The sequence below is a fragment of the Asterias rubens genome, chromosome 2, assembly GCF_902459465.1.
Source record: "Asterias rubens chromosome 2, eAstRub1.3, whole genome shotgun sequence".
NCBI lineage: Eukaryota > Metazoa > Echinodermata > Asteroidea > Forcipulatida > Asteriidae > Asterias > Asterias rubens.
In genome coordinates this window covers 9,947,307-9,959,837 of record NC_047063.1, presented here as the reverse complement: position 1 = coordinate 9,959,837, position 12,531 = coordinate 9,947,307, and the positions used below count along the sequence as shown (strand labels likewise).

Sequence of the window (12,531 nt, the reverse complement as noted above, 5' to 3'; positions counted from 1 at the left end):
GTTTTTACATGCACGCCGTTAAAAATAAGTTCTAAAGAAAATGAAAAATAAAGACCCATTATTTGTGTGTAATGCATTTAATCATAGCTTAAAACGATTATTACTACAAAATATAAACCAGTTTACAATAAAAACGATACCATGTAGCACACACGAAACCAAACCATGGCTTAAACGATAAACAAACCAAAATGTAAACTGTTAAAAAAAACGACGCAAGTAAAATGTACAAACATGATGTTGTCATCTATCTAGTTTTTAACTCGCAGTGTTGAGGAACATGATTATCCTCAGTGTACAGAACAAAGAATGTCCACACAGCGACTGCAACGAGACATACGAGTGGATCTGAGACCAAAAGAAGTCCACATCATGTAGGGTTTCCAAACTTACACTGTGTGGACCTACAAACGTCCACATAGTGTTATTTGCAATGTTGAGGAACATGATTATCCTCAGTGTACAGAACAAAGAATGTCCACACAGTGACTGCAACAAGACATACGAGTGGATCTGAGACCAAAAGAAGTCCACATCATGTAGGGTTTTCAAACTTACACTGTGTGGCCCTACAAACGTCCACATAGTGTTATTTGCAATGTTGAGGAACATGATTATCCTCAGTGTACAGAACAAAGAATGTCCACACAGTGACTGCAACAAGACATACGTGTGGATCTGAGACCAAAAGAAGTCCACATCATGTAGGGTTTTCAAACTTACACTGTGTGGACCTACAAACGTCCACATAGTGTTATTTGCAATGTTGAGTAACCTGATTATCCTCAGTGTACAGAACAAAGAGTGTCCACACAGTGACTGCAACAAGACATACGAGTGGATCTGAGACCAAAAGAAGTCCACATCATGTAGGGTTTTCAAACTTACACTGTGTGGACCTACAAACGTCCACGTGTTATTTGCAATGTTGAGGAACATGATTATCCTCAGTGTGCAGAACAAAGAATGTCCACACAGTGACTGCAACAAGACATACGAGTGGATCTGAAAACAAAAGAAGTCCACATCATGTAAGGTTTCCAAACTGACACTGTGTGGACCTATAAACAGCCACACCGTGTTATGTTACAGTCTTGAAGCATACAGGTTTTTTTTCTAAAAAGTGTACAGAACAAAGTAATGTCCACGAAGTGACTGCAACACAGAACTAGTGTGCCAACACGGCAAATAGCGATACCAATAACTGCTTCTCTCGTTATGATCTTATAATGTTTAGAGTTACCAGAGTCAGCCCTGCAACAACACATCTGCGCGAATGTACTTGAACAACCAACAGTTTACCCCATGTGTAAATAAATCAGATCTTTCAATCTCCAAAAACAACACACGCAATCAATAATTTGCCAACTTGGAGACTTTCGTCCGCACTGTATTTTGAAATACGAGTTCATTAGTGGATCAATATTACTACATTTCCCCTGTCATTACAGAAAACCGTGTGCTACATGTCTTATTATAAGTAATTACATGGGGGGAAACACATACATGACAGCGAGACCAAATCGTTAAACTTGCGGAAATACACAAAACTGAAATTCCAACCACCAACTCCAAATGAATGTGTTATTTGTCCTTAGAATCTATCTCGTCGGTCTGCTGGCAAGATTCTGATGGACACACTAGAAGTCTGCCTGAAAGACAACTACAACTCGGATTCAGGTAGGTTGGTCTAGTCCTCGTTATCTACAGTTGCCTCTCGTTATAACAAGATAGCTGGGACTGGCAATGTCCTCTTTATGACAGGAATGTTGTTTATAAGAGGACACAAAATAAACAATAAAACAAAATGAACAGAGGACACCAAATCAGAAAGGAGATTGGGGACTTCAGAATGAACCTATTATGAGCAAAAGCTGCTAATGTTTAGCACAAGTAGAAAGTACCTTTAAAAACAATATGATGGGATTTGAGGCATTGCATGGAGAGGTATCAATTTTTGGTTTTGGGTAAAATCATGTGTGTATCTACCTGCTGGGTAGATTTGTTCTTTTAAAAACTTGCCTTGGGTTTATGTACATTTTTTGTTCGTGTTCCAATCAATATTTTGTAGAAAACGAAGTGAGGAGCTTCCTGAATTTCCTGCACAAGCAGCTAATGCACCACGACCTGCTGAGACTCAATGGTATATCGGTCCGAGGCACCCAATCAACACCAAACAGCCCTGAGATGCGGCGTTCGGCAGCGGCCGCTGGTGGCAGTGTGCGACTCAGCACGGACTTCTACCAGTTCAACAGCAGCACATCCAAGAAGCTGTGTCGTGAGGCCTCCGAGTCCAATGATGTGGAAGACATGGTGTGTAATGGTAACATGGAAAGCCCCACTGAAATCTGAAAAAGAGTTTAGAAGGATTTAATAAACACCTTTAAAAAGTCAGCTGTAAAGTTTAATTTTCAATAAGGTCAATTTTCAATAAGGTCAATTTTGTAAACGTCATGTAATTCAGCTTTTGTTTTGCTGAAATGTAATTTTAGCAATAAACGAATTAATAAACAATTAATTTCACTATGAAAAAAAAATCAGTAAAGGTACTGGCTGGATCTTTTTGCACAATTAATCATGACAATGTTTTTATTATTGTTTTGAGTTTAACTTGCTTTAAGTGAGTTCATACATTTTTGTTTAATGTGTGGGACTTGCTCTCTCAAATTGTGTTTATATTTGACTTTTTACATTAACATGCTATAACAGTACAAATGCAAATTCTAAACATCCTTGGCATATAATGCAAAGAAAAACATTGAAATCTACAAATACAACCATCACAAGCACTGTGGAGACATGCATTGGCGGTTTTCAATGTCATTTTTAAAAACTACTTTAAAAACTTTTAATTAAGAAAGGTTCATGTATGTGATTAAGTTGAATGTGTGACTGTACATGTAGTATGCATACAGTTCAGTATAACAGAGTTAGTCAGTTGCTAAGCGAGGTTGACCATGTTTACAGTAACACCATGTGAATATCTCTTGATAAGTAGTGCTTATCCTGAACAGAACCGGTAGTTAACGACTCAACGTTTCGTTCAGTATTCGACCAGTATTCGATCAGTTTCGATCTGAATATCTTCACCAAGGTCAGAGGAAGGCCTATCATTGGCTTAGAGTTAAGACTTAAACGCTTACACATTTTGACCTCATTTTAAGTGATGGTGGCTTTTGCAAGAGGGTCAGGGCCCAGTTTCATAAAACCTGAAAGCAGAAACCTTGCTATAAAGCAAATACAAGTCTTGCTTAACAGAAACAGTTTACCAGCCAAAATTACATCACGTGTGGACTGGGTGGCTGGTGCCCTACTCAATATATGCTTAGCAAAGACAATTTTCGAGCAGTAATTTGGGTCCTGAAAGATCATCCCAAAGTGTTCGGTTGTAGGGCACTGTATATGTACAATGTATGATGGTCTATGTAAAACTGTATACAAGTACATTTTTATTCATGTTATGTGTTAATTATTATCTATAAAGTTCTTTTTTTTCCCGCCTGTATATTTTAAATAAAAATTTAAGCTGATATTTGAGGCTGTTGGAGCTTACCTGAATAGTAAAAGTGGTATGGTGGTCTAAGTATCAAAATGCAAGCTGAAGTTTCTTATATGGATAACTTATTAAACTGTTTATATTGTGACTTATCCATGCAAATAAAGAGAACAAGGAACAAGTAATACACAATAAAATATATTATAGTATATTGATGGCTACTGGAACCACTGGGAAACTTTTGTTTTATGTAGCCTACCTGTACTTTGTCATGGTTTTGCCTCACTTTGATTACCAAAAAGCAACTTATCATTTTTTTTTTTTTTTTCTTGAGAAAAGGACTTTCTACAAGAATAGGTTACTTATGTTGTAGATTAAATGAGAAGATTAAATGACAAAATTCATGTGTATGTGGAGTAAGGAAAACAATATTTCATTAAATAATCAATGTTTATTCTACTAAAGGTGACAATAATGAAGAAATAATGATGTGCCAGTTGTATTTTAAGAAGTTTGTGGTTAGATTTATCTTAAATGTTGATTGTATTAAAAGCCTAAAATTCACATTAAATCAAAATCAAAGCCTGCACTGTAAAAATTACTAAAACAAATATTAAAAAAATAATTAAATAAACAAATAAACAAATAAATTAAAAAGTAACAAAAATAAAAAACTTAAACAGTTAACTATCAACAACGATATTCATAATAATATCAATAAAAACAAATAATTTAAATAATTGGTAGGCTTTAAGTCAAGCAAAGCTAGTTTTTTCCAAACTGTTTTTCTACAGCAAACTTCCAACTTCAGCCTTGCAACCAAATGCATTCTTAATCGTGCAATAATTGATATGTCCACATTGGTCTATTAAATAGACATTTTTTTCCATCTCCAAAGAGTTGCTAAATTAAAATTTGAAAAGTCTGTTTTGTATAAGAGGAAAGACAAACACATTTTATAAATTTGTACGATAAATTGTATTTTCCCTTCTCTAACATTTAAGAGCTATAAAGCGCAACGCCTTCTTTTCCATGGTGCATTTTGTAAAAGTTTTTAAGACTGTGAGTCAACTAATGCATGAAGAACTACATGAAATGATCAAAACACAAATAGTGCAGTAGAAAGAGATATAAAAGAACAGAAACAATGCTAGCTTAAAATAGGTCTTTCAAAATGGTGCAATTTTGATACATTTTTGTATTGTTGCTAAAGCAAGTGACGTATTTTGCATGTCGTCTTGACCCACTCATGTAAGGTTTTATAAGTAAGCTGCATGGTTACCCTTAATCAAACTGTTCTGAAAACTTATTGTAAAGTATCTTGTAAAAATTGTTAGCAACTTTTTCTCTGCTTATAATAGACTATTTATTGCAAATCCAGGGCTCGAATTTGGGAGAAAAATCCACAGGACCACATGGCTAGTACTGTAACTCAAACTGGTCGATTTCACAAAGAGTTGGGACAAGTCCTAGGAGATTTTGAAACTTAGGCTAGTCCTAAGTTAGGGCGAGTAACTTATCCTAACTCGAGATAAGACTAGTCTTAACTCTTTGTGAAATCCACCCCAGAACTTTAGGGACCAGAATCCAAATGAGAAAACAAATCAAGAGTCCTGACAACATATATGTATGAGGAGAGAACTAAGATCCTCTCACTTGACTCAAAGGTTAACATTTGAAGAAAATCTGTTTCTGTATCAGATATTACACAGTGAGGTTTTATGATATTCAATGGGAGACTTTTGGGACGCTTGGTGGCAGCAGACTTACCAGGTAAAATAAATTGTTCTCGGTCATGTGCGCACGCTCAGAACTACGTAAACAATGCTGCCACCTAGCGTCCCAAAGTCTAACATTGCTTTCTCCAGAAGACGATCAGGGCATACTGATTGAAATGTTGAGTTGAAACCAACGGTTCTTTTCAGAACCACCCCAACTCATTAGAGATAGTCATTACACGGTGTTACACCAAACCTTTGCATATCGTATTTCCACCATGCAAAGTTTCAAATCCTACTGATATTCAATTGAAAAAGAAAAAAACCATAACAGACTGCCTGACTTGTCTGACCATGAGTTTACTGGCCCATCACTAAAACTACTGGCCTCAGCCCAGAGCAAAAATTCGAGCCCTGATCAGGTACAATATGTAGTTCATTAAAAATCTATATGTTACTTATAACTGTTGAAAAATATCTTTTAAAATCTTGTTGAAACATAGTTGTAACTAAAGCAATATGTAGAGAACATGTAGAGTGGGACCAAGGTCCATTTTCATAGCGCTGCTGAAGCATAATAAAAGTAGCTAAGCACAAAACAATTTTGATTGCCAAAGTTCATACATACCAGCCCCAAAAACCTTTCACACACTACTTGTGACCGTTTCCTTCAAAGTGCACTTGGTTAATGTTTCAGCAATAGTTTCTATTATAACACCCCTTACCAATGTTCTGCCTTTTCATTGGTTTAGAGCGCGTCACATGATATGTCTTAGTTTTACTAGACGACGGCCGTGTGATAGTGCATCGGTTTGCCGTGCACTAGTCCGAAGACTATCACACGGCGTGCAATACCCAGACGTCCGTTGCGTGTACGAGGATGATAAATTAACAGTCTGTAACCATTTCGGATTACATGACACTACATGCAGCATGTTAAAAGTTTTTGCAATCTGTCTTCGCGTCGTCCGTGGATTGTAGCATTTAGGTCTGTAACTTAATAGTACAGTATTTAGAAATGTTTGGGGTGTTATAAAACAAATATTGACTGCTTTTACTCGTGCAATGGTTAAAACTATGACTCCCTTGGTGATGCTTCGCCTCGGGAAAATAGAACGCTCCGGGATCACCTCGGGAGTCATAGTTTTAACCATAGCACTCGAAGCAGTCAATATTTGTATATTACAACAGCTCTAGGAAATTGACACCTGGGCTATTTCATAGAGCTGCAATAAGCACAAAATATTGCTCAAAAACTTTCTGCTAAGCAAAAATGCACAGGAAACCAGACACAAAACTAACACGGGATGTGGTAAATTTGCTGGTAACCTTATTCTAGTTAGCAAAACTGTTTGTGCTTAGTTAGTTTTTGTTCTTAAGCAGCTCTATGAAATCAGCACCAGGACTGAGCAATACTATGTACACTTTGTGGTATGTTTAATTCGAGTGTGATTTCTGTGCATAATGACTTACGGTGTACAACCTTATGTTCTTTCCCTGTGCAATAACACCCACTAGTTGCAATAACCATTTTAGAAATAATAAAATTGCCAAGCAGAAACTAACTGTGTATGTGAGTATTATATCTTAGTACATGCATGTGTACATTATTACTAATAACATCAGCACAAGTGATATTTTGTAGCGCTTCTGCACAAAAAGTATTTTGTCTTGAAGTCGGGTCTGAATTCAGGTAAAAGTTCCTCTTTTTCCTCCTGAAAATTCCTCTTTAAAATGCAGCAACTCAGTAGACACCAGTTTAACTAGATGTTACCTAGTTACTTTAGGGCCATGTCACGCGAGGCAATTTACAGACAACCAGTTCCAGGCAATCTCCAAGAAGCCAAGCGATTCACCAAAGTGCTCATTTAGCAGGCACTGCAGTTGTTGCCTCGTGTGACAAGGTCCTTAGAATCTATTGTTCAGCCAAGAATATACCAGAACTGCATCAGGTTAAAATAAGGGAATAAAAAGGTAGCAACGAGTTCTTAAACGGCCATTTAGAACCGGCAGGGTCGTTGTCATGTGATCGCTTGTTCACGAGCCTGCAAGGTTTTAAACGGATATTTTAAGAACAAGCCACTGCTCTTTTATTCCCATTCATTAATGCCATTTTGTTAAAAGGCGAAATAGTTTCACAATTTTAGACAATCTGCCACTTATTTTCTTTGAGATTTGGTTGTTTGTGTGAAAATGTTTTGTGGGCGTCGGGTTGTGTGATTATGCGCATGTACACACACAGAACGCGATGTTACTAATAGCTGGAAATTGCTTTCCACGTAAGTTCAGTTGGCGTACATGAGCTTGCGCAACCAACACGCGAAGCCAGCCGGTTATAAATAGCTCAAGCTGGTCATTATCACCCGTTTAAACACCCCCACGTGACGCGCTCTCCACAAACAGGAATAAAAAAAACTGTCTGGGGCATTTATGAATGTAATATCATAGATATATGATGCAATTTATTTGAGTATAAATAACAACAAGTAGATGATACAAACAGACCTTTCCTATGAAATTTGCTAATCACAATCACGCATGCGTACAGACACTATTGGTTGGCAAACGCCATAGAGATGTGCACTAAGCGGATGCACAAACCATCTGTGTCACGCCACCATCATCCCCATACAAAAAGCACGATGTTCCTTCATTTTGCCAACCAAAGCCTTAGTGCGCCCCTGTGATGTGCAATTAACATATTTTGTGGGACGAGTCTATTAAGTGAGCTAGAAATACTTACATTTACAGTCAATGACGTCTTCAGGCGCTATTGGCGTTCATACATAGCCTTCAGAATGGCATAGCTCTCATTGTAACGCGCCTGGTTGTACTGAGCACTGGATTTCCAACTACAGTAAAAAAGAATCAAAGTACCAGATGGCTTATTGTGAAAGGGCAAAGTGTATCGTTGGTTGGTGGGATAATTAGGGAATAACAGTGCGAGGACCCGGTCTACACCGAGTGGTAATGACTGGGCTGATAGCTGGCCGCTGTTAGTTATAACAACAGTATTCATAATGCGCCTTTTCTAAAAGATATAAAGTGCCAAGTATTTTAAATACAAGGCGAGTGGGACCAAGTTTTTGAATTATGAGATGGCGTACAAGGTGCTATGGCGCATTCAGCAGCCACAGCCAGAAACACCGGGGCGAACCCCTTCTCTTTTCCTTAAGTGCACTGGGTTCTTTCTGTTGACGGACCGAGATCAAAACCAGGGGTAGCAAGAGAGGCCATGGTCCCTTTAGTTCCAAGCCTACTGTACCACATTCCTAGCACCTTGGACAATGACTCACATTGTATTTAAAGCCACTGTACAAGTTTGGTAATTGTCCAAGACCAGTGTTCTCACTTGGTGTATCCCATCATTAGCATAAAATAACAAGCCTGTGAAAATTTGGGCTCAATCGGTCATCGAAGTTGCGAGAAAATGATCTTCGAAAAAACATCCTGGTTGGGCGAATTTGTGTGCTTTCAGATAGGAATAAAAGACTTCTAGCTAGAAGTCTTTTATTATTTTAGTGAGAAGTTACCTCTTTCTCAAAAACTATGTTACTTCAGAGGAAGCCGTTTCTCACAATGTTTTATACTATCAACAGCTCTCCCATACTTGTTACCAAGTCAGTTTTTAAGTTTATATTTGTTTTGTTTTTGTAATTACCAAACATGTGCCTTCCCTTTAACTTTCATATCAAACAAACATACCGAAGTTACCAATCACATACAACAGCCTGTACTCACGAATGCCTAATTGTTTTCCATCTGTCCATGTTCTTCATCAGTAGTTCATCTTTTGAGAGGTAGCTAGGGGAATTCTGCAGTGAATAATAATTGAAGTGGATTAATTGATCTACTCCTAAGTGGTACTTTGTCGTCTCACGGACAACCCTATTCTGGATTTTGATGGCTTTATATGTATCAATATTTAAGTGAGTAATTTGGATACTAAGATTTAGAACTATCCATTGTTGAAATACCATCTTATAATTATAATAATAAACATTAATAATGTGCAATTGACTAGAGGTCACTAATATTTATAATAGGCCTACTAAAACAGAACAAAAACCACTTAGCTAGTAAAACTACACACACAAAGAAAAAGTTTTAAAAGGTACTTTGCATGATCAAATCAAAACTGTAAGAATAAATGACTATCCAAAATTACAAGGCACATAAGTGCAGTACTTGGTTTGTGTTAACACCAAGTAGGCCAACATAAACCTCTCTAAGAAATAAGGCATGATACTTCATGGAGGCTTAACAATATTAATAATAAAACTGATACACCAATTCAGGCGCGCAGTGTTGAGCACCGTGCGCCATTGCTGAGGTGTACATGTGCTTAGTTTTGTGCACAAAGACATGAGGAAATCATGTTTCTTTTCACTCTTTATGGACATGAAATGTTTTCCTCAACGACTATCACAGTTTCCTTAACAGGACATCATGATATACTAATGAAGATCACTGACTACAAAATTTGCAATATTTCAGTATTTTCCTTTGTCCTTAATTTAAAAAAGAAAGTAGCAAGAATGTAGTAAGTCGTCCATGCAGCCATGTCAGAGAAATCGCATAGATTGTCGAGAAAGACATTAAATTTCCATAAAAAGAGAAAAGAAACATGATTTCCTTATGTCTCTGTGCACAAAACTAGGCACATGTTACCTCAGCAATGGCCGCAGTGCTCAACACTTGCGCGCCCGGTGCGTGCCTGAATTGGTGTATACCTAAAGAATGAATTTAATTAACATAGATCATTTTAAATATGATAATCTTCAAATCACGTAATGCAGAGGTATGATCCTGTCGAATGACAGTGAAGGAAGAAGAAATGTTCCGCCTCAAAAGAATATTCAAAACATGACACTCTTCAGTAACAATCATACAGTGATAAGATCCCATCGTACGACAGGGGAGAAAGGAAAAATGATCCTCGATTCAAATTGAAAGCAGATGAGCATTCATCCACACGCTAGAAATAAAAAATACACATAAATTAATATAAATATCCAGTGAAATATTTAACCTTGGCAAGATAAGCAGCACAAAATAATAATAAAAAGATAGCACAGGAATGATATAAAGTATGGCACTCTTCAATAATAATATTAATGCAGTGTTAATAAATCATGTCATGTGAAAGCGGAGGAAGGAGAAATGATCCTCTATAAAAAGCAAAATGAGCATTCACCAAAATTCACACAATATAGAAAATAAACATAGAAGAAAAATATCCAACAAGAGCATTAAACTTCACAAGATAATAGCAGAAAACAATGATAATAATAACATGTAGCACAGAATGATATCTATGCAATACAGTAATTGAATGAAGGTCGAAGGTCAGTGTGGCTGATCGCTTTACGACACTGTTACCAAATGGGAGACTTATGGTGACACTTGGTGGCAGCAGACTTACCAGGTAATTATCCATTGTTCTCAGAAAAGTGAGCAAGCTCAGAACTACAGAAAATGGAAATTTACCTGGGAAGTCTGCTGGTGCCATCGTCCCAATAGTCTCCCATTACAATCAATGATTTGTGCATCTCAAAAAGTACAATATTTTTCTGGCAAATAGAGATGGTGTGAGCACAAACAATACTCAGTGGGAGTGTCTATAAAGCTTACACTCCAAACATAACAAATATGAGGAGCATGGCAAAAGCTATGCTCCCTACACAACATGAAGAACTAATAGACACAATAGTGCGAGTACAACATTTCTCTGGCAAATAGAGATGGTATGAGTACAAACAATACTCAGTGGGAGTGTCTATAAAGCTTACACTCCCAACATTGAAAATATGAGGAGCATTGCTAGAATTATGCTCCCTACACAACATGGAGAGTTAATAAAAACAATAATGTGAGTACAATATTTTTCTGGCAAATAGAGATGGTATGAGTACAAACAATACTCAGTGGGAGTGTCTATAAAGATTACACTCCCAACATTGAAAATATGAGGAGCATGGCCAGAACTATGCTCCCCACACAACATGGGGAATTACATAGAAACAATGTGTGCACTCTGTCCCCAAAAAAGAAAAGGGGATTTACAAAGGTAGCGCACATGTCAATATTCAATGCATCAAATCATAAATATGAGGACGGCCTACAAACAATGATAATTTAAATCTATACAGTACAACTTTAAGGCATAGGTATTCACCATGGTGATGCCCATGGAATACTTTTTACTAGAAATAAGCTAAAAGGGAGAAAGAAAATTGATGACATAAATAGAAAGAAGAAAATACATTATGCAAATCATGCATTGAGTAATCCATACATATTTTTGCACAATCATGACAAAACCATTGAATAAAAGTAATTTGCACAAAAAGCAACCCTAGACTAAGTAACATTGAACAAACTTCGTTGAAGAATCCACATAACATTTTTGCACATCATGAAAGAACAATAGGAAGATACTACAAATAAATAGTAAACTTGTAGGTTAAACCATGCCTTTCTCCTGAAGTATACTGTTTGAAACGTCGAGACCACACAGGCTATATTTAGAACCAACACTCTCACAAGAGATTTACACATGGTTGGGCCCGCAAGCTTACTATTTATTTATAGTTTATTCATGCTTCAAACAATACTTTTCAATGAAAAAAATTGAACTGGCACAAAAGGCAACCTAGTACTTACTATATCAAGCGTCTCTTGGTTTGGCATGGGGAGTGGTACCCTGGGGTCTTGACCACTCTCTTCCCTCATGTAAGATGCAAGCTTGCTGGGTCCTGGAAGCCGGTAAAGAGGCGGCTGACTATTCTGCAATAAACAAGAATGATAAAAGGACATCAAAAATAACACAAGATAAGAATTAGAAGCCTGTGTGTTAACTAAGGTCCAGTTATGCCAACTTGATTGCCGTTCCACCTTTCAGGTTGAAAGCTTACAGGGATAGAATTTTCTCAGTTGCAGCCCGCCGCCTGTGGAACGGCTTGCCTCTCACCCTAAGATCACAACTTGAACATTTCTTCACTCAAATCCAATCTCAAAACTTACTTTTTCAGTCAAGTCTACCATTAGTTTTCCCTTGGTCGTATAGCGCAGTGAATAGTTCTGTCTAGATACCAGAGCTTTATAAGATTTATAAATATAACTATTTTATAAAGGGGTGTGCACATGTGATGAGACAGGGAGGCCTACCCGACGCAGCTATATATGGTCTGCCTACAGATGTATGTCGAGGCAGAGGTCGTCCAAATCTGCGCTGGATAGACAATTTGTAAAAGTGTAGTGGTAGAAGCGTATGAAAGCTGAGAATAACAGCGATTAAAGGCGAACAGGTGATGG

The 12,531-nt window shown here is 37.3% G+C and overlaps 2 protein-coding genes across 4 annotated transcripts in view; one reads left to right on the top strand and one right to left on the bottom strand.

Moving 5' to 3' along the window:
* The window catches only part of LOC117306920 (EF-hand and coiled-coil domain-containing protein 1-like), a 21,127-nt gene extending 18,775 nt beyond the window's left edge, over nucleotides 1-2,352 (top strand). The window contains exons 5-6 of the mRNA XM_033791497.1: nucleotides 1,599-1,680; nucleotides 2,072-2,352. Of these exons, the coding sequence (XP_033647388.1) occupies nucleotides 1,599-1,680; nucleotides 2,072-2,352 (363 nt within the window). The remainder of the gene's footprint in view (nucleotides 1-1,598; nucleotides 1,681-2,071) is intronic.
* The window catches only part of LOC117306922 (protein lin-37 homolog), a 26,601-nt gene continuing 16,329 nt past the window's right edge, over nucleotides 2,260-12,531 (bottom strand). For all 3 annotated transcript variants that reach the window (XM_033791500.1, XM_033791499.1, XM_033791501.1), the window contains exons 6-9: nucleotides 11,881-12,003; nucleotides 8,956-9,029; nucleotides 7,958-8,066; nucleotides 2,260-2,348 (exon numbers count right to left, since the gene is read on the bottom strand). In XM_033791500.1, the coding sequence (XP_033647391.1) occupies nucleotides 7,985-8,066; nucleotides 8,956-9,029; nucleotides 11,881-12,003 (279 nt within the window). In that variant the 3' untranslated portion in view covers nucleotides 2,260-2,348; nucleotides 7,958-7,984. The remainder of the gene's footprint in view (nucleotides 2,349-7,957; nucleotides 8,067-8,955; nucleotides 9,030-11,880; nucleotides 12,004-12,531) is intronic.